Source organism: Myotis myotis, unplaced genomic scaffold (genome assembly GCF_014108235.1).
Source record: "Myotis myotis isolate mMyoMyo1 unplaced genomic scaffold, mMyoMyo1.p scaffold_m19_p_10, whole genome shotgun sequence".
NCBI lineage: Eukaryota > Metazoa > Chordata > Mammalia > Chiroptera > Vespertilionidae > Myotis > Myotis myotis.
Window position 1 is genome coordinate 11,388,467 of NW_023416314.1, and position 27,807 is coordinate 11,416,273.

The following is a 27,807-nucleotide window of genomic DNA, read 5'->3' on the forward strand; positions in this document are numbered from 1 at the left end:
AGAGAAAGAAACTCAGTTACCTACAAGGGAGTACCCATACGACTGTCAGCTGATTTCTCAACAGAAACTTTGCAGGCCAGAAGGGAATGGCAAGAAATATTCAAAGTGATGAATACCAAGAACCTACAACCAAGATTACTTTATCCAGCAAAGCTATCATTCAGAACTGAAGGTCAGATAAAGAGCTTCACAGATAAGGAAAAGCTAAAGGAGTTCATCACCACCAAACCAGTATTATATGAAATGCTGAAAGGTATCCTTTAAGAAGAGGAAGAAGAAGAAAAAGGTAAAGATACAAATTATGAACAACAAACATGCATCTATCAACAAGTGAATCTAAGAATCAAGTGAATAAATAATCTGGTGATCATAATAGAATCAGGGACATAGAAAGGGAATGGACTGACTATTCTTGGGGGGGAAAGGGGTGTGGGAGATGCGGGAAGAGACTGGACAAAAATCGTGTACCTATGGATGAGGACAGTGGGTGGGGAGTGAGGGCGGATGGTGGGGCGGGAACTGGGAGGAGGGGAGTTATGGGGGGAAAAAAGAGGAACAAATGTAATAATCTGAACAATAAAGATTTAATTAAGAAAAAAAAACAAAAAAACAAACATTTAATATTTTTAAAATATTTTAAAAGCCACGAAGATAGCTTTTGTTTTTAAAACTAAATCTTTATTGTTGAAAGTATTATATGTCCACTTTTTTCCTCCAGTGACCCCTTCTAGCCTGTTCCCCCCTCCCCACCCCAGGCCTTCACCCCCTAAGTCTGTGTCCATGGGTTATGCATATAAGCATACAAGTTCTTTGGTTGATCAGTGCCCACCCACCCATACTCCCCCACCTTCCCTCTGAGATTCTGCAGTATGTCCTATGCTTCTATGTCTTAGGATCTATTTTTTTCATCAGTTTATTTTGTTCATTAGATTCCATATATAAGTGAGATCATGTGATACTTGTCTTTCTCTGACTGGCTTATTTCACTTAGCTAATACTCTCCAGGTCCCTCCATGCTGTCCCTTTTTTTTACTGCTGCATAGTATTCCACACTATAAATGTATCACAGCTTTTTTATCCACACATCTACTGATGGGCACTTGGGCTATTTCCAGATATTAGCTATTATAAATTGTGCTGCTATGAACAGAGGGTGCATATATTCTTTCTGATTGGTGTTTTGGATTTTTTAGGATATATTCCTAGAAGTGGGATCACTGAGACAAATGGCAAGATAGCTTTTAATTAGCTGGAAATTAATAGCATAAGTCTCAGTTTTAACTGTTACACATCAAAGATTAAGCTTACCCAAGAGCAGAATGAAAGACACTTTATCCTTGATCTGAAAAAGGTATATGCTTTCAAAGACCTTGGTATAATTTTGCAAGAATAAAAAAAAAAAATACACGGCCTGGTAATAGCAGAAATGTCCAACTCACACTTATTAATTCAGACCTTTCTCTCACTGGCTGAGAAAGGAGAATTCACCCAACTAAGAGAGAAAGGAAATAGCCTCTGAGTGGCTGTACTTCTCTGGCTAAGTTCTATTTATTTACATACATGTATTAGCTACAAGCTGGAGCTACTTTTCCATTGTAAGTTATCTTTTTTTAGAAAGGGTTAATAGGCCCGGCCAAGGGGCTCAGTTGGTTGGAGCATTGTTCCCCATACACCAGAAAGGTTGCAAGTTCAATTCCTGATCAGGGCACATCCCTAGGTTGCGAGTTTGTTTCCTAGTACGGGAGGCAACTGATCAATGTTTCTCTCTCACATTGATGTCTGTCTGTCTATCTCTCTCTATCTCTCCCTCTCTCTAAAATCAATAAACAGATCCTCAGGTGAGAATAAAAACAATAATAAAAATAAAAGGTCAATCAGTATGTGTAATAGTGAGCAAAAGATATTCATGAAGAGCATCAATAATATTCTGCATAGTTGCTTGATCTTATTTTCTGTTATTTTTTGTTAGGCTTTAGCTAGAAATATTTTGTATGGCAGACAATTTTATTGTTTTGTTTATTCAATAAAATAATGCAAATTTTTAAAACTTTGCTGAGAAAGGACCATATCACAATTAAAAACAGTATCAGTAGTGATTCATTAATTGTAACAAATTTACTATACTGACATAAGTTGTATTAACAGAGAAAACTGGGTATAAATTATATGGAACTCTGTACTATCTTTTCAGTTTTTCTCTGAAAATTACAAATTTTCACTCTAAAATTGCAAAAAAGAAAAGTAAAATAAAAAAAATAAATAAAGCCAATTTTTAAAAAGTAAAGCAAAGTGTTAAGACAGAAAGGTGGCTAGAAGACTTTTATTTTACAAAAAGGAAAGAGATGGCAGGGACAGCTGATGACCAGATCGTTACCTAACTGTCTGACTCTAAGAGTACCAAGATAGTTTCATTAATATACTTGGATATAAGACATTAACTTTAAATATTAGACATTCAAGCTGAGTGAGAATTACTGAATTGCTCTGAAATACTATTTAGCATTTCTGCTTAACAGCAAAGTAACTATTAAGGTCTGCACACTGTGCCTCCCTGGGCTCAGCCCGTCTTCATGCAGTGGGAAAATGAAGTCACTGAAAATAACCCAAACTTCCCCTAAAACATTGCAGGAAGGACTTAAATGGTACTTTGTGTTTAATTTGTGCTTACATTTTTTTAAGGTGGGGATAAGGCTAAAGAAGAATGAAAAATTTATACACAATGTCATAATTAAAAAATGTAAATGCTTAGGTAAAAGTCTGGAAAAGAACTTAGAAAAATTAATACCAGTAACTGGTTAAAGTGGATATTTTTAATTGACTAAAGTTTGAATGGAATTTTTACATTTACCTTTCCCATAAAGTATGGAGGGAAAGAAAGGAGAAGAAAAAGAAGGATACATTGACTGTCTTAACGATCTAAAGATATTAAAGACTAGAGTTGGAATGGAAAAGCCATTGGATACATAGGAGTGTGTGTGTGTGTGTGTGTGTGTGTGTGTGTGTGTGTGTGTTTACAAAACAAACAAATTAATTAAGAAAAATGTATAGGGACAAGAAAGATGGCGGCGGTATAGGCAGACGCGTCCCAGGTCGTGTCCCTGAGCAAATGGAGTGAGCAGCTGAAACTAGTAACATCCACCCCGAATTGGCGAAATTCCTCAGCTGGCGAGACGGTTTGCAGCCGGGAAGAGCAGAACTCCCCTGGAAAGGTAAAAAAACCAGGGATTTGGGCAGGAAAGTTTGCCAGACCTCTGAGCCCAGAGAGTCAGAGGGAGACCGCGTGGCAGACAGCCGCGTCCTTGGGACAGGCACAGCCCCTAACGGGGGAAAGGAGAACCGCGGGATTCCTGGCGCTGCCGGGGGAATTGAGAGCTGGGTTCTGTGATCACGGAGGACTGAGCCTAAAGGGGGCAGCCTGAAGAGCTGACCAGACCATGCAGTCCCGGTAAGAGAAGAAGCTTACAGAAACCAAGCCTTCCCCGTTTCCGTGGCCGGCGTTTGTTTGTTTGTTCTCACTGAATCCTGTTCGTGGGACATTTCAGATACAAACACTCACCGGTGCTGAAGAGAGGGAGAGTGTGCGGAGGAGTGGAATCTGGGGAGAGACTGAGGAGAGAAGGGGGGCCGGGAGAGGTGGCAGCGAATTGAGTGCTGAGTCACCCCTGAGCCCAGGACTGAGGCAGCCATTCTCTCCGGAGAGTGAGACTCCTCCCCCCAACCCCCAGGCAAGGAGCACAGCCACACCCAGATTCCACCCTGTAGGAGATCAAGGATTAAAATAACCTGATCAGTCCCTGGGAGTTAACAGGGTCTGGCCTATAGAGGGATTTTCAATCCCAGCAACAACACAGCACTGGTAACTCTTACGCAGCCAGCTCTTCCACTGAACTTCCACTGGACAGAGAGGCCCTATAGCCTCAGAGGCCAACCCCAGAACACTGCCACCCAGAGGCTGACCCACAAACTGACTCTTTGCTAAACACAAAATAAGGCAGTCTGGGAAACAAATGCGGCTTGCTTTAAAATAAGGACTGTGGTTTACAACACAGAGGAACAGGGTATCGCAGGGAAACTCAACACTCTCCTGAATACCTGGCAGGTCTAAGGCGAGCCACACTGAAGAATAGAAGAACCGAAGGACCTTCACTACTGCAATATTTTTTTTTTCTTTTTTCACCTTTTAACTAAGAAAGCAATTTTTTTTTTTTTTTTTTTTCTCTTCTTTTTTCCATCACCTGATTTTACCCTTTTAATTACTACCTTCTTATTTTTAACCAGCATTATTACTGCTACCATTTTACCATTTTTTTTTAAAGTGCCATTTTATTGTCTCTTTATTTTATTTTGGGATTAGTGTTCTCCATTCTATTTTCATCGTTATATTATTGGTTGTTTCTAGTTTGCATTCATCTCCAGGGAGCTGTTGCTGGAATTTGTTGGGATTAATGGCTGTTCTATAGGAGTATTCTCCTCATATAAAAAAGTCTCTTCCCCTCTTCCACTTCATTCTCTCTTTTCGCTCTTTTTTTTTCTTTTCTTTTCTTTTCTCGCTTTTATTTTCCCCCCTCCTTTTTCCCAATTTCATTTTTGCACTCCTTTTTTTGGTCCCTAATTTTCTTTTCTTTTTTCTCTTTTCTCTTTTTCTCTTCCTTCTTCCTTATCCCCTAATTCTCTTAATTCAGGTGGTCACCTTTATTTGGGGTTATTAATATCGTGAATATATTTGTGTATAGTGCCTGGTACGTGGTGCCTTGTTGTGTTGTATTTTGTGCCTTTAAAACAACGCAGCAGACCCAAGCAACAGCAACCTCCTGAGCACCACACCCTCTGCTGAGGAACAGCAGCTGTACGTGAAACCTTGCCCCACCAGCCAGAAGAGCCACCACAGCTGTGAACAGCACCCACCAGAGGAGCTGCTGCCAACTGAAGAGCAGCTGCTACCGCAACCGCCCGAAGAGCAACCACAGACCAAGGAGTCACTGCCACCAAGGGAGCAGCCACTGAACGACTCAACGTCTAGATATGTCAGCGAGATCAAACATGGGTAGACAAAGAAACCCCCAAAGGAAAGAGAAGGAGGACTCTCCAGAAAAGCAGCTAAGTAATACAGAGGCATGCAACATGACAGAAAAAGAATTCAGAATAAGGGTCCTAGAGTGCAAACCAGATGGAGGAAAAAATCGACAACCTCTCCAAGAAGCTAGAAGAAACAGATGAAAAAATCAACAACTTAAGTAAGACCCAAGAAGAAATGAAGAGTGATATAGCTGCAATGAAAAACTCCATTGAAAGTATCAACAGTAGACTAGGAGAAGCGGAGGACCGAATTAGTGATTTAGAAGACAAGGAAGCAAAACACACCCAAAACGTACTGCAATTGGAGAAAAAAATGAAAAGACAGGAGGAGAGCCTAAAGGAGCTTTGGGACAACATGAAACGAAACAACATACGAATAATAGGGGTACCAGAACAACAGAAGGATGAACAAGGATTAGAAAACCTATTAGAAGAAATAATATCAGAAAACTTCCCTGAGGGGGGGAAGAAAAAAGTCACAAAAGCCCAGAGAGTCCCAAACAAGGTGAACCCAAAAAGACCCACACCAAGACACATCATAATTACCATGGCAAATGTTCAGGACAAAGAGAGAATCTTACAGGCTGCAAGAGAGAGACGGAAAGTTACATACAAGGGATCTCCCATTAGATTGTCAAATGATTTCTCAACAGAAACACATCAGGCCAGAAAAGAATGGACGGAAATTTACAAAGTGATGCAAAGCAAAGGACTGAATCCAAGAATACTCTATCCAGCAAGGCTATCATTCAAACTTGAAGGGGAAATAAGAAGCTTCACAGACAAAAAAAGGCTAAGGGAGTTTATCACCACCAAGCCAGCAATGCAAGGAATGCTAAAGGGACTGGTATAAAAATAAGAAATAAAAAGCTCAGAAAGAAAACAGCCACACAAAAACAGAAATGCCTACAAACAAGTACCTTTCAATAATAACTTTAAACGTAAACGGACTAAATGCTCCAAACAAAAGACATCGAGTGGCTGAATGGATAAAAAAACATGACCCATACATCTGCTGTCTACAAGAAACCCACCTCATTAGAAGAGACTCACACAGACTGAAAGTGAAAGGATGGAAAAATATCTTTCAGGCAAATGGAAAGGAAAAGAAAGCTGGGGTAGCAATACTTATATCGGACAAAATAGACCTCAAAGTGAAGGCCATAACAAGAGATAAGGAAGGCCACTTCATAATACTAAAGGGATCAATACAACAAGAAGATATAACCCTGGTAAACATATATGCACCCAATGCAGGAGCACCCAAATTCATAAAAAAACTCCTGGAAGATATCAAAGGAGAGATCGACAACAATACAATCATAGTAGGGGACTTTAATACACCACTGACAGCACTGGATAAGTCCTCTAGACAAATAATCAGCAAAGATACAGCAATCCTAAATGACTCACTAGATCAGATGGACTTAATAGACATCTTCAGAACACTTCACCCGAAAGCCAGGGAATATACATTCTACTCAAATGCTCATAGGACATATTCAAAAATAGACCATATATTGGGTCACAAGCAAAGTATCCCCAAATTCAAGAAAATTGAAATCATAAAAAGCGTCTTCGCAGACCACGATGGCATAATATTAGAAATAAACTACAATAAAAACAACCCAAAATACTCAAACACCTGGAAGCTGAATAGCATGCTATTAAATATTGATTGGGTTACCAATGAAATCAAAGAAGAAATTCGAAATATCCTGGAAACTAATGACAATGAAAACACAACAATCCAAAACCTATGGGACACAATGAAAGCAGTCCTGAGAGGGAAGTTTATAGCTCTACAGGCCTATCTCAACAAACAAGAAAAAATGGTAGTAAATCATCTAACTCTACAACTCAAAGAATTAGAAAGAGAGCAACAAGAAAACCCCAGAGTGAGCAGAAGGAAGGAGATAATAAAGATTAGAGCAGAAATAAATGACATAGAGACCAAAAAAACAATACAGAAAATCAATGAAACCAAGAGCTGGTTCTTTGAAAGGATAAACAAGATTGACAAACCTCTAGCCAGACTCACCAAGAAGCAAAGAGAGAGGACCCAAATAAACAAAATCAGAAACGATAGAGGCGAAATAACAACAGACCCCACAGAAATACAAATGATTGTTAAAAAATACTATGGACAGCTCTACTCCAACAAACTAGACAACCTGGAGGAAATGGACAAATTCCTAGAAAAATACAACATTCCAAAACTCAATCAGGAAGAATCTAAAAATCTCAACAGGCCAATAACTATGGAAGAAATTGAAGCAGTCATCAAAAAGCTTCCAGCAAACAAAAGCCCAGGACCAGACGGCTTCACAGGGGAGTTTTACCAAACATTCAAGGAAGAACTAAAACCTATCCTCCTCAGACTACTACAAAAAATTCAAGAGGAAGGAACACTTCCAAGCTCATTCTATGAAACCAGCATCACCCTAATACCAAAACCAGGTAAAGACAACACAATGAAAGAGAATTACAGGCCAATATCCCTCATGAACATAGATGCCAAAATCCTCAACAAAATCTTAGCAAATCGGATCCAGCAGTACATCAGAAAGATCATACACCATGACCAAGTAGGATTTATCCCAGGGATGCAAGGATGGTACAATATCCGCAAATCAATAAACGTGATACATCACATAAACAAATTGAAAGAAAAAAACCACATGGTCATATCAATTGATGCAGAAAAAGCATTTGACAAAATTCAACACCCATTTTTGATAAAAGCTCTCAGCAAGGTGGGAGTAGAAGGATCATACCTCAACATAATAAAAGCCATATATGACAGGCCCACAGCCAACATCATACTCAATGGACAAAAACTAACACCATTTCCCCTAAGAACAGGAACAAGACAGGGATGCCCCCTCTCACCACTCCTGTTCAACATAGTACTGGAAGTGTTAGCCATTGCAATTCGGCAAGAAGAAGAAATAAAAGGCATCCAAATTGGAAAAGAGGAAGTAAAACTGTCCTTATTTGCAGACGACATGATATTATACATACAAAACCCTAGAGACTCCATCCAAAAGCTACTGGACTTAATACATGAATTTGGCAATGTAGCAGGATACAAAATTAACCCCAAGAAATCCGAGGCATTTCTATACACCAACAGTGAACTTTCAGAAAGAGAGATTATAAAAACAATCCCGTTTACCATCGCACCAAAAAAATTAAGCTACCTAGGAATAAACTTAACTAAAGAGGTAAAAGACCTCTACTCAGAAAACTACAGGACGTTGAAAAAAGATATAGAGGAAGACATAAACAGATGGAAGAACATACCGTGTTCATGGATTGGTAGAATCAACATCATTAAAATGTCCATACTACCCAAAGCAATCTATAAATTCAACGCACTTCCCATTAAAATACCAACGGCATACTTCAGAGATATAGAACGAACTCTCCAAAAATTCATCTGGAATAAAAAAAGACCCCGAATAGCTGCAGCAATCCTGAAAAAGACCAAAGTAGGTGGGATCTCAATACCAGATATCAAGATGTATTACAAAGCCACTGTTCTCAAAACTGCCTGGTACTGGCACAAGAATAGGCATATAGATCAATGGAATAGAATAGAGAACCCAGAAATCGGCCCGAACCAATATGCTCAATTAATATTTGACAAAGGAGGCAAGAACATACAATGGAGCCAAGATAGTCTCTTCAATAAATGGTGCTGGGAAAATTGGACAGATATATGCAAGAAAATGAAACTAGACCACCAACTTACACCATACACAAAAATAAACTCAAAATGGATAAAGGACTTAAATGTACGACAGGAAACCATAAAAATTCTAGAAGAATCCAAAGGCAACAAAATCTCAGACATATGCCGAAGCAATTTCTTCATTGATACAGCTCCTAGGGCACTTGAAACGAAAGAGAAAATGAACAAATGGGACTACATCAAAATAAAAAGCTTCTGCACAGCAAAAGAAACCATCAACAAAACAACGAGAAAACCCACTGTGTGGGAAAACATATTTGCCAATGTCATATCTGATAAGGGCCTAATCTCCAAAATTTATAGGGAACTCATACAACTTAACAAAAGGAAGATAAACAATCCAATCAAAAAATGGGCAAAGGACCTAAATAGACACCTTTCAAAAGAGGACATTCAGAAAGCCAAGAGACATATGAAAACATGCTCAAAGTCACTAATCATCCGAGAGATGCAAATCAAAACAACAATGAGGTACCATCTCACACCTGTCAGACTGGCTATCATCAACAAATCAACAAACGACAAGTGCTGGAGAGGATGTGGAGAAAAAGGAACACTTGTGCACTGCTGGTGGGAATGCAGACTGGTGCAGCCACTATGGAAGACAGTATGGAGTTTCCTTAAAAAACTGAAAATGGAACTCCCATTTGACCCTGTGATCCCACTTCTAGGAATATATCCCAAGAAACCAGAAACACCAATCAGAAAGGATATATGCACCCCTATGTTCATAGCAGCACAATTCACCATAGCTAAGATCTGGAAACAGCCTAAGTGCCCATCAGTAGATGAATGGATTAGAAAACTGTGGTACATCTACACGATGGAATACTATGCTGCTCTAAAAAGGAAGGAACTCTTACCATTTGCAACGTCATGGATGGAACTGGAGAGCATTATGCTAAGTGAAATAAGCCAGTCAATGAAGGAAAAATACCACATGATCTCACTCATTCATGGATAATAGAGACCATTATAAACTTTTGAACAATAATAGATACAGAGGCAGAGCTGCCTCAAACAGATTGTCAAACTGCAGCAGGAAGGCCGGGGAGGGTTGCGGGGCAGGAGGTAGGGGGGTAAGAGATCAACTAAAGGACTTGTATGCATGCATATAAGCATAACCAGTGGACATAAGACATTGGGGGATAGGGGAGGCTAGGGGACTGTCTAGGGCGGGGGGATAAAATGGACACATATGTAATACCCTTTGTAATACTTTAAGCAATTAAAAAAAATAATAATAATAATTTAGTGAACATAAAAAAAAAAAAAAAAAAAATGTATATGTATGTTCCCAAAACTAGGATTTCCTAAAACTAGCATTCATCCATTCAACTTCCTCTCCCATCGCCTTCTCTCACTCACTCCACACCAGTTACACTAGTCTTTCTGTTTTATGAACATGAAATTCATTTTTTCCACAAAGCTTTCACTCACTGATGCCCCTTCCTGAAGCAGTATTCACTCTTATGTGTATTCATTTTGCTTGCGCCTTCTCATCTTTCATATCTTCACAAAATATCTCCTCAGAGAAGCCTTCTAAGACTACCTTCTCAAAAAATACTTCCCATAATTTTATACCATTTTCTCAATCTGCTACATGACAACACTTTCTTAAATCAGGGAAATTATTACTTTGTTTATTTTCTTTCCAATTTCACTAGAAAAACAAGCTCCATAATATATCTGAGTCTCTATTTTCCCAAGTGAATAATTAGGGTCTGGCATCCATATATCAGGTATATGATAATGATTTACTTAATATAAGAATTAAACCACCAAATATTTATTAAAATAAGCGACTCTTATTAAATAAGTGACTATTAAATTTGTTGAAATAAGTGACTGTAAAGAGACATGGGTGGCATACAATGATGAATAAATTATCTACATCCTCATGGAACCCACAGACTCTTGGGGAAGATATTCAATAAACAAGTAAAACACAATACAGTAAACTTCTTCAAATGATGAGATAGTCTATGAATAAATAAATAGGTTCTATGAGAAAGTAAGGAAAGAAGAAGCTACTTTAGATGATCTCTGAGGTGGATTTTAATACGGAGAATCAAGTGTCAATCATAAAAATAAGGTCAGACACAGGATAATGGCAGAGCCAGAATTTGAATTCACATAGTCTGGCTCCACAGTCTAGGGCAGGGGTGGGCAAACATTTTGACTCGAGGGCCACAATGGGTTCTTAAACTGGACCGGAGGGCCGGAACAAAAGCATGGATGGAGTGTTTGTGTGAACTAATATAAATTCAAAGTAAACATCATTACATAAAAGGGTACGGTCTTTTTTTTCAATAGTTTTATTCATTTCAAACGGGCCGGATCCGGCCCACGGGCCGTAGTTTGCCCACGGCTGGTCTAGGGCCTTAACCACTACCCAATGCTGCCTCTCTAAAGAGCAGAATCATGCAAAATGCAAGCTTCATGTCACTTAAATATTTATACTCACTGTAAAAAAGATTTTAAAAATCATGGGTCATGGGACCCTAGAAAAGAAAAATATCTGAAACACAGACTAAGAGAAAACAGATTCCTTAGGAATCTTATAAGAGTACTAGAGGCCCGGTGCACAAATTTGTGCACTCCGGGGGGAGGGGGGTACCTCAGCCCAGCCTGTGCCCTCTCGCAGTCTGGGACCCCTCGGGACATAACGACCTGCTGGCTTAGGCCTGCTCCTGGGTGGCAGAGGGCAGGCTCAATCCCTAGGTGCAGCCCCTGGTCGGGCTCAGAGCAGGGCTGATTGGGGAGTTGGGGCGCCGCCCCCTGTCATGCACAGAGCAGGGCGGATCAGGAGGTTGTGGCGCCACCCCCTGTCACGCACAGAGCAGGGCCAATCGGGGGGTTGGGGTGCCGCCACTGTCACACTCAGGGCAGGGCCGATGGGGAGGTTATGGCTCTACCCCGTCACACACAGAGCAGGGCCCGTGGTGGGGGGGGGGGGGTTTGGGGTGCCGCACCCTGTCACACACAGAGCAGGGCCGATCAGGGGGTTGGGGAGCTCCCCCCTATCAGGCACAGAGCAGGGCTGTTCAGGTGGTTGGGGCGCCTTCCCCTGTCACGAACAGAGCAGGGCAGATAGGGAGGTTGTGGCCCCGCCCCCTGTCACACACAGAGCCGCAGGGCAATCAGGGGGTTTGGGCGCTGCCCCCTGTCATGCTGATCCCGGTGCCGGGAGGCCTCTCGGCTCCGCTGATGCCAGTGCTGGGAAGCATATTACCCTTTTACTATATAGCATAGAGGCCTGGTGCATGGGTGGGGGCCGGCTGGTTTGCCCTGAAGGGTGTCCTGGATCAGGGTGGGGGTCCCCACTGGGGTGCCTGGCCAGCCTGGGTGAGGGGATGATGGCTGTTTGCAGCTGGTTACACACCCTTCAGGGTGGGGGTCCCCACTGGGGTTCCTGGCCAGTCTGGGTGAGGGTCTGAGGGCTGTTTTCAGGCTGGCGGGTGACTGAAGCTCCCAACCGCTCCTTTTTTTCTTTTTCTTTTTTTTTTATTCTGGGCCAGCTTTAGCTCTGAGGCTTGGCTCCAGCTCTTAGGCCTCCGCTGCTGAAAGCAGGTATCTGGTTTGTTTGGGTTCTATAATCGAAACACTGTTTCAACTCCAGCTCTGAGATCCCGGCTGGCTGAAAGCAGGTTTCTGGGGTTTTGTTTAGCTTCTATATTTGTAACAATGTTTCAAACTGCAAGCTCAGAGGCCGGCAGCGGCAGGTGGGGAACATTGGAGTCCTCCGTTACTGAAGCAAGCAAGCCTCATGTTCACTTCAAGCTGCCTGGCTGCCGGCCGCCATCTTGGCTGGCAGTTAATTTGCATATCGCCCTGATTAGCAAATGGGAAGGGTAGCGGAGGTACGGCTAATTACCATGTTTCTCTTTTATTAGATAGGATGAAGAAAGAGGCAAATCTACATATACCACTAAATCATTTCCTTAGAACAATAAATTGTATATTTCTTACCTTAATACCTATTGCAACAATAAGGTGCTTGGGAAACTGAGAGCTGTCAAAACAATACAGACACCTTTCCATTTGTGCAGCAAGACTCCGGTGTTCAGCAATAGCTTTTTTCCTCTGGTTTTCTGCTTCTTCACCAAAATGTTCTTTTTCAGCTGCTTTGGAGACAAACATGTCATCCAGAGTATAATAGTCTCCATCTGTCTTTCCCATAAACTGAAAAACCAAAACAACAGTAGTGGGAAGTAGAAGGTAGTAGTTAGATTTTATTGTACTGAAGCATACTTAAATCATATTTGTAAGTTCTATGATAAAACGCTTACATTTTTTTTAAAAGGAGAAAAAGAAAACATGATTAAAATGTAAGCTTGACCTTCAAGGGTCAATTCATCATCACATCATATCATCATCACAGCTGAAGTTTAAAGAGTAATTACTATGTGCAATTCTATGAATTTGACTGTTTTACACTCCTAGGAAAAGGGGACCATTCTCATTTCCATTTAATAAATGAAGAAACTAAACCACAGAGAACCACTTTCACTTTAAAATTAGCATATACTCTATACAGAACATAAAATATTTTTCAACCATATCTCTAGGTGCCTTTGCCACATCTCCCCTAATATAAACTGTACCCAGGGTGATACTTTTAACACAAAACACAAATTTTACTATGTCCCTGATTAAAATCCTCCAAGAGCTCTGCACTGTCAACAAAATCAAGTTCAAACTCTGGTTTGGTGTACTAAATCATAAACACAGAAAGGCATAATGGATAAAAGCTTGATCTCTACAGTCAGAATGATCATGGTAAAATTCTACTGCCTGTCTGTGCTCTCTCTCTCTGCTTTATTTCCTCATTTTACAATGGTTTTAATAATACTAGTGGCCCGGCGCACAAAATTTGTGCAGGGGAGGGGGGAGTGTCCCTCAGCCCAGCCTGCACCCTCTCCAATCTGGGACCCCTCGGGGGATGTCCGACTGCCAGTTTAGGCCCGATCCCTCTGGGCCTAAACTGGCAGTCGGACATCCCTCTCACAATCCGGGACTGCTGGCTCTTAACCACTCACCTGCCTGCCTGATCACCCCTAATCACTCTGCTGCCGGCCTGATCAACCCCAACTGCCACCCCCTTCCAGCCTGATCACCCCTAACTGCCCGCCCCTGCCAGATTGATTGCCCCCAACTGCCCCCCCCCCGGCCTGCTCGCCCCTAACTGCCCTCCCCTGCTGGCCTGATCGCTCCTAACCACCTCTGCCTAGGCCCCGCCACAATGGCTTTGTCTGGAAGGACGTCCAGAAGGTCTCCCGGTCTAATTAGCATATTACCCTTTTATTAGTATAGATTATCTATCTAATAGGTTTATCTCACTTAATCTTTACAATACATGCCTGGCACACAGTAAAGACTCATAAAAGTGAGCCACCATTACCATTACAAACCTCTGTGATCTGGAATTGATAACTTCTCCAGTCACTCTGATTACATCCCTACACAAACTCAAGTTCTGCCACTCTAATTTCAGTCCGCACAGTACTGCTGTGCTCAGGCTTTGCACGGATCACTCTCTGACCAATTTTGCCATTCTACTCCTACTCATATTTCAATCTGAGGCTTAGATGTAGTTGTCACCTCCATGTAATAACTTTCCTAGATCTTCTAAGCAACTCCAATACTCTACTCCCATTAGTCTTATGATGACCACACTGTATCATAATTGCTCATTAACTTGTGGTTTTACTTCCCTTAGACTCAGTTCTAAGTTCTACTCAGTCTACTAAGTAACAAGAGAACCATCTTTTATCGGCTACAAAGCAATTGCAAGATGCTTGGATCTCAGCAGATATTTTAAAAGATATGAGCCTGGTCGGTGTGGCTCAGTGGTTGAGTGTCAACCCATGAACCTGGAGATCACCATTCCATTCCCTGTCAGGGCACATGCCTGGGTTTCAGGCTATATCCCCAGTAGGGGGAGTGCAGGAGACAGCTGATCAATGATTCTCTCTCAAAACTGATGTTTCTCTCTCTCCTACTCCCTTCCTCTCTCTGAAATCAATAAAAACATATCTAAAAAAAAAAATATTTGAAGAAAGCTGAAGTGGCTCTATTTATGTCAGAGAAAGTAGATTTAAAGCAAACAATATTGTGAAGGATAAAAGGCATTTCATAGTGATAAAAGAGTCAGACCATCAAGAGGACACAAGAACCCTGAAGTGCATGAACCTAATAACAGAGTTTAGAAATATATGAAGCAAAACTTGATAGAATTGCAGGAAAAATAGAAAAATCCATAACTATAGTTAGAAATTTAAACACCACTGTTTCAAAAATTTACAGAACAAGTAGAAAATCACTACGCATATAAAAGACTTAAATAAACTATCAACTTCAATAAACTATAAACCTGACATTGATAGAAATTCTATCCAACATCAGCAGGATACACATTCAAGTGCACAAAGAACATTTACCAAGACTAATGACATTCCTGGCTGTAACACAGTCTCAATAAATTTAAAAGGATTCAAGTAACATAAAGTATGTACACTGAATACAATGTAATTAAATTAGAATTCGTAACATCAAGATATTTGGAAAATTGCCAACTATTTGGACACTAGCACACTCGGAATAACCCACTGATCAACAACAACAAAAAGAAAACTAAAAAGTATTTTAAACTGGAAAAAAAAAATACAACATATGAGAATATGTGGGCTATTGCTAAAGCAGTATTCCCAGGGACAATTAAAGCACTAAACACCTATATTAGAAAACAAAAAAAGGCCTCAAATCAATGATGTCAACTTCTACCTTAAAAACTAGAGAAAATGAAACAAAATATAAACTGAAGAAAATTTCTAAAAAGTCATTGAGAGAATCAGGTAAAACAATTATTAGTTAGGTATTTCCCAAAGCACATTAGCTTTCTTGTCCATAATAGGAATTATTTTTATCTTCTTTTTTTCCATATTAATACTTGTATGTCTCTTTATTCTTTCAGGTTTATCTATTTATGTAAACTGCCCTAACTTACAAATCATTATTTTAACTTCAGACTATATCTCTACCATAACATACTACATTTTGAAAAATATCAGAACTGATCTTTTTCATAACAATGATCAACTATGTGCTAAGTATTAATAAAAACTTTGAGTACTCTCCCATCCAAATATCCCTGCAACAGAGAAATTGTCATTCTCCTTTGTATTGTCATACAAAGCAGAGCTTGAAAGAGACTAAGTAACAATCAAAGTCACACAGCTATTAATGGATAGAGAGAGGAACCAAACATAGGTGAATCTAATTCTGAAACTGAAGCGTGCCTCTTCCACTTAAGAAATCCAACTTTAAAACACAGCAAGGGTATACTTTGAAACAGTCTTTGAAGCAGAACAGAGAATCTGAAGAAAACTTAAATTTCATCCAGCATAATCCTACCCAAATTGTGTTAAGATACTTATCCAAGAGAGCATAAATATCTAATAGGTATGTATCTTATCTAAAAATATATTAGTATAAGAATATGCACTTTTATATGTAACTGAATCTTCACCCTCTAATTATTTGCATTTTCCCTGTTATCTTCTCTTAGAGGTTAGATCCAACCACTCTGCCTGCCTGCCAGATGCCCCTAACTGATCGCCTGCCTGCCTGATTGCCCCTAATCTCCTGCCTGCCTGATCACCACTAACCACTAGCCTGCCTGCCTGCCTGATATCGCCCCTAACCCCTCTGCCTGCCTGCCTGATCACCCCAACCACCTTTGCCTGCCTGATCGCCCCTAACCACTCTGCCTGCCTGATCACCCCTAACCGCCTCTGCCTGCCTCCCTGATCACCCCTAACTGCTCACCTGCCTGCCTGATCGCCCTTAACTGCTCGCTGGGGGGCGGCAGGCCGGGGTGAGAGGCCGTGGTCGTTCTGGTTGTTCCACCATTTCAGTCATTCGGCTTTTATTGTATAGGATAGTCTCATCAGGCTATTAAGCATTTGAGCTTCCAAAAATATCATCACTAATTTTGAAATTTATAAAAATATATATCATTCTTGATTCTGTGTACTATAAATCAACCACACATTCCAGGAACATTGTCCCATCATCTGACTATCCCTATGACCATACCTCTGATAAGACCTAAATAATTTTTTCTCAGCAATTCAGTGTTATAACCACATTGATATTTCTAGAAATGTGGAAAAGGTTGAGAATTAAAAGGTCAACAATGTTAAGAGGTAAAAGATTGTGCTCATTTTAAAAGTAATATTGTTGCAAAATCAAAACAACAGGGAGTATTGAGAGAAACAAAAAATATCTTAATTTTCTATGCAAGTTAGTATAGTAGTGAAAAAGGTAATTTTGTTTCCGACTTCAAGTCTCAAGTATGTGATTTTTGGACAGCAAATATTTATTTAATGCTCTTATATGCTAAGGACTCTAATGGATAGCTAAGATACAATGGTGAGCAAAAGCAGACATAGTCCCAAAAATATAGAACCTATATCAGTGATGGAGAACCTACGACACGCGTTTCAGAGGTGACACGTGAACTCATTTTTTTGGTTGATTTTTCTTTGTTAAATGGCATTTAAATATATAAAATAAATATCAAAAATATAAGTGTTTTACTATGGTTGCAAATATCAGAAAATTTCTATATGTGACAAGGCACCAGAGTTAAGTTAGGGTTTTTCAAAATGCTGACACGCTGAGCTCAAAAGGTTCACCATCACTGACCTATACAGTAGTAGGAAGATAGACTTACTAAAGGGTTGCTCAGTAGAAAAGTCGAGTTAGAGCTGTGATGGCAATTTGAGATCCTAATAGAGGAATGAAATATGCAGAGATGAAAAAAGCCTTCCTGAAAGAATAATAATAAAGGTGATATAATATATATATATATGAAGAGTCAAGTAGACAGAAGGTGGTATAGCAGAAACAGCATGTGCAACGTGTTTGTGGCAGCGGAAAATAAAGCATATTTGAGGGACTGAGTGAAAGTCAGCATGGCTGGAACAGAGGAAGCAAAGCAAAGAAAACAAGATTCAAGATGAGGCTGGAGAGGAAGAGAGCAGACCATTCCAGGTCTTGTTAGACCATTAACAAGAATCTGGTCTTTAACCTAATAGCAACCAAATGCCATTTGAAATGTCTTAACATAGAGGCCAAAGGATCAGATATACATTGTTGTGGGGGGCGGGGGGGGGGGGGTGCACTTAGTCTGCCTTTAGTGAGGTAGAGTTAAGAAAGAACTGGAAAAAGATAAGAAGAAATGCCAGCAAACCAGTTACCAGGCTATTTTCATAGACCTGGTGTAGCGGTGGGAATGAAGAGAAGCAGAGTGACCAGGTGTAGGGAGAGGACAAGATTGGTGACAGATTTGATGTGGAAAATGAGGGCAAGAGAGGCAGCGCTGAAAAATCTTAACTTGCTGATGTAGGCTAGATAGTAGCACCATCTACTGATAAAGGAAAAACTTGGAAAATGAACCAGGTTCAGGAAAGGGATAAGGCAAACTACTGAATATCTCTGAGCATCAGTTTTTGTTTATTAAATGGGGTTAATACCAACGCTGTCAGATAATTAGAAGCATCAATGTATGTGAAGAGCCTGATATATACCAAGACCTCAAAAAACAGTAGTTATTCTCTGCAAAAGTAGTATTCTCAACTGGGGGGACATCTGGAAATACCTGGAGACATTTTTGTTTGTCACACAACGTGGGGTGGATTTGGATGCTATTGGCATCTACTGGGTAGAGGCCAAGGATGCTGCCAAACATTCTACAATAGACAGAGTCCTCCCACAACAGAGTTAGTCAGCCCAAAATGCCAATAATGTCACAGCTGAGAAACTGTTCCAGAGGGATTGTGATCACATTATCACAGCAAGGAAAGTTCTTTGTATTCATTATAATGACCATCCATGTGAATTAGGGAGTTAAATTATTACTTTGATTCTGTTTAATGTAGACGTTTCCAAATTAAACCTGGAAACTGGAGATGTTAGTGAATTAATGGTTAAATACCAAGTATACAAAAATGTTAAATGTCTTCTAACCATGAAAACTAATTTGTTTTCCTATTTTGATGTCTGAGTTAAAAAGGCCCGGTGCATGAAATTCATGCACTGGGGGGCAGGACCCCTCTCACAGTCCGGGACCCCTTGCTCGCTGCTCCTTACCACTCAGCTTGCTGCTCCTTAGCGCTGCCACAGAGGCAGAAGAGGCTCCTGTCACCCCCACTGCACTCACCAGACATGAGCTCAGCTTCTGGCTGAGCAGTGCTCCCCCTGTGGGAGCACACTGACTACCAGGGAGCAGGTCCTGTGTTGAGCATCTGCCCCCTGGTGGTCAGTGAGCGACTGGTTGTTCTGGTTGTTCCGCAGTAATAGTTGCTTAGACTTTTATTATATAGATAATATGATACTAAGAAAAATTAGCCCAGCCGGTGTGGCTAAGTGGTTGAGTGTTGATCCAGGAACCAAGAGATCAAGGTATGATTCCCAGTCAGGGCACATGTCTTGGTTATAGGCTCAATCCCCAAACGGGGGCGTGCAGGAGGCAGCTAATTAATGATGTTTCTCCCTCATCAATGTTTTTCTCTATCTCTCTCCCTTCCTCTCTCCCTAAAAATCAATAAAAACATATTTTTTTAAAAAATTATATGAAAACTGAAAGCTTTTTTAGCATTATGCAGAAACAATTTATTTGTAATAAATCTACTTAAGGAATATTGCATTATTACACAAAGATTGCCAACAATGAGATAGAGATTGTAGTCTAATTCTTACAAAAGTATTTCAACTTTTATGATTTTTTAATCAAATTTTTATCAAAACTGAAACTTTCCTTCTAATTCCAGCCCCTCAAATTCTGAGAATAGAATGGTTATAAGAGAACTGAAGCAACGAAAGAAGCTGGCAATTTTGATGTTCCTTACCTTTGTATAATCATGCTTTCAAGAAAGGTGTGTCACTTAATCTCAAGATTTGTTATTAATATTTCAGTTAATTGAAAATAAAAAAATAAAGGATTTAGGTTCTTTATGAAAATATCTACTTGTAAACTTTAAAGACTACTTCCATAAGAAAATATATCAAGCCTTGAATGACACAAATTCAGAAAAATAAAACTATCAATAGAAATACAAGCATCTTTTATTAGAAAATAAAATCTTGTTTTCTTACAATTCAAGATAAAATCCTAATTACTTTAAGTCTTTCTCTTCCTTTTCTTGTACCTTCCATTTCCTTCCCCTCCAGTCCATTTTTACTGCACTATCAGAACAAAAAGTATAAAATTACTGCCCACAGTGCTAACAAAATTAATGAGGAAAGATGTATATAGATCTCACAAAGATGTGCCCAAGTTTACGTTGCCAAGGGAACACTGACGTCTTAGATTTTAAATGGAAGAGTTTATATTTAAAGAATGTTGGAGTCAGTAGAATGTATTTTAAGAAAGAGCAAAGCACATACCACTTATTCCCAAATACCAACAAATGACACATGGAAATTATACAAAAACAATTAAATTTAGGCAACAATCAACAACCATCCATTAGCCTGAGTCATTTGAAAGGCAGTGCTGTTTAATGAAAAAAAGCTGACCTTGGAGTTAATAGTTGAGGCTTATGGTACTGGCTTTTGCAAATCATTAGTTATGGGAACTTGGAAAAGTTACTTAGCCTTGCATATGCCATTTCATTATCTCAGAGTCTTACTTTCACCATCAGTAAAATGTGAAAGGTTAGCAAGATTAGTCAAGTCCCTTTCTAGAACTGAATATTCTTTTAGTTTTATGATATCTTTCTTTACACATTGAATTTCCAGACCCTATACGATTTCTAGTACTTTCTCCAAAATAGAGAGAAAATAATCCTCATGTAATGGGAAGAATGACCATTTCTATTTAAACCCAAGTTTGTTTTACTCCCCGCCACAGACACATAAACACTCAGATACCTTGGTCAGATAGTAAATATTATCAGCTTTGTTGTCTATTAAAGCCTCTGTCACAGCTATTCAACCTGACCATTATAGAGTGTAAACAAACATAGACTACATGTAAACAAATGTGAATAGTTGTTACAATAAAACTTTATTTGCAAATACAGGCAGTGAACTGAATTTTTCCAGTGGGGTCAAACCTTGTTATAGGGCTAAGTTTAAATATTTCTCTCTTTATTTTTTAATCCTCACCAGAGGATATGTTGTTACTAAAAAAATTTTTAAGAGAGGGGAAAAGGGAGAGAAAAAGAAAATATCTATGTGAAAGAGAAACACCAATGGGTTTCCTCCCACACCCACCCCGATATGGGGAGCGAACCCACAACCTAAGTATGCACCGTGGCCGTAAATCGAACCAGAAATGTTTTGGTGTATGGGATGGTGCTCCAACCAATTGAGCAATCCAGCCAGGGTTATGCTTCTCTTTTATATGAGAATTTTAATGGTAGTGCTTGGTAAGAATTATAATAGGAATTGCAACAAAAAAACACTATTTGAAACAAAAATTTATCCTACTACCCATAATTAGATATTAATATACATTTTCATGTAAATATCAAATTTTCATATAAGTAGACAAAATTATTCCAAGATGTCTTCTCTATAATCTATAATATATTACACCAAATATACTCCTCTGGCATAATTATGAAGAACTGGAGGAACGTTAAGATAAAACAGGCTAGCTGCACACTATCAACATAAAATTCTGGCCCAAAACTTTCCCTTAAAATGGTCGATCAAATATATAATTAAACATTTTAGGGAATATATTAAAAAATTAAATCAGAGTTTATTAATTAAAAACAAACTAAATCCTAAATATATATTTCCCAATCAAATCAATTCCAAAATGCATATCCCTAATATGTCTTACACAGGTTTTAATGTAATAAAATAAATCAAGATTAGAAAGAACCAGCTCTGCCTAAAACGTAGATCATTACTGAGTAACCAGCTTCTCAAAATTCAAAGGTATCCTAGGAATATAGCTTACCTTAGATGCCATTCTCATAAAAAGTCTGTTCTGATTTTCTGCTGTTCCCATCTTCTCATTCTTGACTAAATCGTTTAGACTTAAATTATCATCATCATGAAAGTATCTGACCCTTTCTTTTTCCTCATGGGTTGAAGCCTATGGCAAAATGAATATTATTAACTGAGTGAAAACATGAATTTCTCAAGCATTTTAATAAATTACTTATAAATCTCATATTAAATGTACAAATTCCACTTCGTGTCACAATATTTCCTTCCAGTTAATCCCTAGTCTATTTGCCTCCACGTGGAAGAATTCCCATTAGAAAAATAATCCCTACTTTTCTGCCCCTTTTCTTTCCTCTTCCCCAGGAATGGAGGCATGACATTCTCTGATTTCTGAGTTTGGGGGAAAAGGCAGAATTGTTTTATCCCTTCTCTCCTCTCTGCTCTTCTCCCTGTAGTAGCAACTACCTACCCCTGTGGAGGGAGTCTGTAGTTATCCAGATTGCAAGTAAGCATATTTAAAATAGAGGTATTAGCAAACCCACTGCAAACAGCTCTATCAGAAACAAGCTGGTATTCTGATTCTTATCTAAATCAATCCCAAGTTTTTCCTATCAGTTGTTTCTATACCTACATGTGAAAAATAATAGGTCTATTCATTTCCTCCAAAATCAACCCCCTTCTCCAATACTAGTTTCACATTCCTTTATACAAATAAAACCTGCTCTTTAACTTCTTTGAAATCTTGGAACCACATCCCCAATATTTTTTCCCAACTATTCCTGTATTCAGTAGCTTAAATCTCATATCCATGACTTCAGTCACTCTCTAGCTCCAGACCCTTAATTTCTGACTCTGATATCCTTTCATTATACCCAAAAAGCAAACCTCAGTCCTGAATGAGTATGTCTACCCTCTTTATTCCTATACCTAGATTGCCTGGTAGCAGGCAACTCAAAAAGAGCCCTTGAGTCCTAATTGGTTTGCTCAATGGATAGAGCGTCGGCCTGTGGACTCAAGGGTCCCAGGTTCGATTCCGGTCAAGGGCATGTACCTTGGTTGCGGGCACATACCCAGTACGGAGTGTGCAGGAGGCAGCTGATCTATGTTTCTCTCTCACTGATGTTTCTAACTCTCTATCCCTCTCCCTCTCTCTGAAAAATCAAAAAAATATATTAAAAAAAAAAAAGAGCCCTTGATGCTATCTGGCAATGTATCTGTGAACCCCTTGCCAGTCCTGTCATTTCAATATAATTCAAACCTTGACTATTCTCCTGCCACATAACCCTTCAAACCCCTAGACCTCGCATTTCATTAGAAGAGCTATCTATTCCAGGCCTATTTGTTGAATGAGTCCATTACTACCTCTAGCATCATAGGCACTCAACAAGCAAATAATAAACACCTGACAGAAAAATTCTGCATGAACTAATCTTCTGCAGACCAAATCACCACTTGTCTGATCTTACAAATTTAAAACAAAAAACCTAGTTTGGGAAAACCAGATACATTGCTTTTGCCATCTCAAGCGCGTCAATGTAGTGCTAAAAACTAATAGCTAGAGTAAAAGATGGAAAAGAAAATTAGGTTTATAAAGGATCACAGCAACTACATAATTAAGACATGGATATCCCACCACCAGGTCTCAAATTAGCTAATACAGATAACAGGTCTGAGAGACTAAGGTTTTCCCTACCAGTAAAAGCTATGGTAAGTATATAAAAAGAAGCTAAAAACAACGTCAAAGAAATGTACACTGAAGTTAAAATTCCCTTAAACAGTCAATGTTCACCAGTTATTTGAAAACTGTAGTTGAATTAGATTCCATTTTATAAAAGGCAAGGGGATTTAAGTAAGAATAAGAGTAATAACATAATTTATTGCCTCCTAATATTTGCATTATACAGAGACCTTTCATAAAATATTTTGAAGTACGTAGCCTGATGCAAAGAAAGCCCCAAGGAGAAAAAAGGAATTCTGAATTTTAAAAAATATCTGAAACATACCATCTGTCTCTTCCTTCTTCCTCCTTTAGATTCCAGAGGCTTCTCTGGTGTGTTCACAGGCCAAACTCTCCCAGACTGATCTGTTCTGACAAGAATCACTTCTTGCTGGTCTTCATTCTATGGGAAGATTTAGAGATAACTTTCAAAATTATTGCAAAGAGTCTTGAATGCTTATATTTAATAACAACAAGGATATAAAAGTATAAAAATAATTCTAGTTTTCACATAATATTATGGATTATCTTAAGTCTCCTGGACTTTCATTACCCCTTATAACATAAAATAACCATAATCTTCACTGGGAAAAGGTGGGGAAAAAATATCCAAAGTTTATTTTATTGTTTTTTAAAGCAATCATAGAAATGAACTTCAAATAAAGTTTTCATCTAGACAATATTAAAAGATGACAGTTTTAAACATTACTTTCCTGATTCTGCCTTACCTCTCTGACCCATTCATTCATTTTTTAAAAGTACCTACTTTATGTAGTAACTAAAAGAAATATAGACCCTGCCTACAAGCTTATAGCATTTTGAAAGAATTATTCTCTACATGAATTATCAATATAAAGAAAGTAAATTTCACTTTCTGTTCCATTTCAAGCTACCATTCAATGAGGATGATTCCAGGGTTCCTTGGCTTCTAGCCCTCTAGCCTGAAACTAATTATCACTTATACTGTCAAAAAAAAACATATTAAACACAAATATAAATATGCCATTCTTTGTTGAAAACCCTGCAAAGACCCCGTATCATCGAGGAAATCAAGACCACTCAAAGTGTGGTCCACTGACCAGTGCCAATCTGAGAACTACCAGCCAGAATGAATTAAACACAAAAATGAGTGTTTAAAACTTTTACAACAATCTTAAAGAGTAATCTTATGTTGGTTTAATACAAATAAATTGTGGACATATATTTTATATCTTTATTTAATTTTTCTACAAATTGTTTTACAAAACTGTTAGTCCACGATGGACTTGAAAATTTAAAAGCACAAAACATCTGATCCTGCACCACAGTTCTGACAAACACTGTACTAGATAATGGAATAAACGCCAAGCACCTTAATATAGTACATAGGCCTTCAAATTCAAATACTAAAACCCTTTTCAAATTCACTTTTTCTTTAGCTCTTCATACTTTTTGTTAATTCACTGTACTTTTTACTTCTTAAATAAGTTTAGGCATACTTATATTGCTAGAACATAAGTCTTTCAAGTAATTAATTATCTGTTTATAATGATATGTCTCTGCAACTCTTCTAGGCCAACGACCAAGCAATATACTATCTGGTTATCTGCAGCACCTGGCACAGTTGGGAGTCAACAAATGCTTGAGAACTGGAATTATCTGCCTCAGATAGACTGCTTATGCTCCCACAGGTAAACCACTGTCCCTTCACCTTTCCTCGTCTTCCACTTTTCTACTTTCTGCTCCTTAGGCATGCTAATACAATGGACACAAAATTCTCCCACTTTAGGTACCCAAGACATTAAGAGGACTAGAAACAACAGGCAAGTCCTATATTTGCTACTACGTCAATACACAATATGGGGGGTTATTTAGGAATCTGTGTCAGGATCAACAATCAGGCCAAAAAAAGCAAACCAAACAAAGAAAATATTAATGCCAATTAAGAACAAAAATTTTTTTAGATAAAGGCAATCATAATATAATTTGGCTTAGCAGTGTCTATTATAGAATCAAGAAACAAATTTGCTTAGAAATAAAGACGTAAAAGCCAGAAATAAACAGCTAACAACTAAAAGTGGCTGCCTCTAGGATCGGATAAAGTCTGGAAACAGCTCTAGCCATTGCTACTCTGATACAGCCCTGTTAGCACTATTTGCATTAACACATTGATTAAAAAGAAAAAGAAAGGGAAAAGCCTATATTACTTTGATTCAAAACTGGTATCAAAAATTCTGAATGTTTATTTGAAAGCCTTTTCTAGTTTCTAGCACTTTGGAAGTTAAGAGTCTTCCACTAGATCAGATTTTCCCTCCAGTTGGTATTCTGCAAATTTGTCATCATTGAAAGCCATATGGCATTTGTTTCCATTTTCATCTTTTAAAATTTCAAGAAATAAGCAGTAAATATTGTTCTTAGTATTTTCATAATTTTTTAACCGTCTCTACTGAATATCTAGTTATGTCCACAGAGAGAAGGGTGTTCACTATGTACAAAAATGGCCAGCCAGGGCAGTGAGCTGACTGAACACCAAGGTACATGAAATATATATCCTGATTCAAGGCTATTTTTTTTATTTACACCAAGATATCTGCTCAAAGGTGGCACCTTAATCACATAAAGGCATCAGAAGGACTCATAGCAGCTTTAGTTATATCTCCTCTTTTCAATTCTTAATACTGTTCATTTTTTGTCTTCTATTTCCACTCCTCGCTTCCCCCAACCCCTCCGCTGTTCAGTCTTAGAGGCTTAGCTATTTCATTAGGATTTTAAAAGAACAACAATAAACCTCTTCAATGTGGCTGTTTGTTTTTTCTATCGCTTCCACTTATTTTTGGTTTTCTATCTCAGTAATTTCAGCTTCTATCTACCCATCATATCTCATATCTACTCTTTGAAATATTTTCTCTTTTCTCTTCTGTGTTATTGGCTAACACCACAGGTAGCACAGTGTGCTCGTGAGCACTCTAGAGGCAGAATGCCCATGTTCCAATCCTGCTTCATTCTATAACCTTGCAAGTTATTCAATCCCTCAATTTCCTCATCTGTAAAATAAACATAATAATAAGGTGTTTTCAGGATCAAATAAACTAATACCAGGAAAGTATTTAGAACAATGCCTAGGTATAAAAGTAAGTGATAAATATTAGCTCTAATTTTTAGCTACCTTTCATTTAATTAATTCTTTCTTTCTTTGACTGAGTCCTGCCAAGGATTTATCCCATCACATCCCTAAAATTTGTAGAATATTCACTTCATATCCATTATTCTTGTTTTATTTTTGCTTGCTTTTATTTCATAATATCTTATTCCTTTTATGATTATGTTCTCATAACTGAAGCTACTAAACATAATTAATTTGAAAACTATTTTAAGATTGTGCTACCATTTTTAAACTTACTGGCAATGAGTGTTTATATCCCAATTATTTTTTTACTATCTTTTTAAGGGAAAACTAATGTTTTCTAGTATGCTGGTATGCAAGCTTATCTTGTGGGAGTTTTCCCTTCCTTTCTGTCTCTGTCTACTCTTACCTCTCACTACCTGGTAATTTTGACACTGTCTCTACTCAGCCTATCAGGATTCCCAGTTCTTACAATATTTCACACTGATATTGGGGATATTTCACATGGCTGCAAGGTTATGTCCACTTTCTCTATACTTCCCATCTTAAAACAATTTCCTATGAGCTACCGTCTCAAGTATTCAAAGTGTTTCCCAGGCTCATTTACAGGAACCCTGAACCCTGGTGCAGATACAGAGACGCCATGTAAGGGGATCTTTTAAGCTCTATCACATCAGATGAGCTCAATTCTCAGCCACGCTGCCTAGCTCTGAAGGTGGATCCCTGCAAGCTCCAGATCCCTATTGTTTTATGTTTCTGTTCAGTTTCCTATTGACAGAGAAGTGTATCTTTATTTTTGAGCCATGTTATATCTCTTCCAAATTGTTTATTTTATATTTTGGCTGTGATTGCTATGTTTTCATAGAGTGAAGGCCTCAAAGCATTAATGTACCTACCCTACTCATAAACTCAGAAATGCTGCTCAATAATTTTTCAAATTCTTTAGGTTATAGAGACCACCAAGCAAACTGATAATATATTTCATAACCACATCTTTTAAGTTGCTCAAGTCATCTTGTTAATCCTAAAATTCTTCTACAGCATGCTCTAGAATTAAAATAAAGGTACACATTCATTTTAGCCTCAGTTTTATTTCTTGTCAAATTGGCATATACTAACCTGCCTAACCTCTCTCTCAAAAAGTTGCTGACAGGATATGAAACATGTACAAGCTTGAAAAAA

The 27,807-nt window shown here is 38.6% G+C and overlaps 1 protein-coding gene across 4 annotated transcripts in view; it reads right to left on the bottom strand.

Annotated features, from left to right (window-relative positions):
• The window catches only part of CWF19L2 (CWF19 like cell cycle control factor 2), a 96,156-nt gene that overhangs the window by 23,521 nt on the left and 44,828 nt on the right, over positions 1–27,807 (bottom strand). For all 4 annotated transcript variants that reach the window (XM_036324462.1, XM_036324463.1, XM_036324461.1 and 1 more), the window contains 3 exons: positions 23,809–23,925; positions 21,816–21,953; positions 12,806–13,018 (listed from right to left, as the gene is read on the bottom strand). In XM_036324462.1, the coding sequence (XP_036180355.1) occupies positions 12,806–13,018; positions 21,816–21,953; positions 23,809–23,925 (468 nt within the window). The remainder of the gene's footprint in view (positions 1–12,805; positions 13,019–21,815; positions 21,954–23,808; positions 23,926–27,807) is intronic.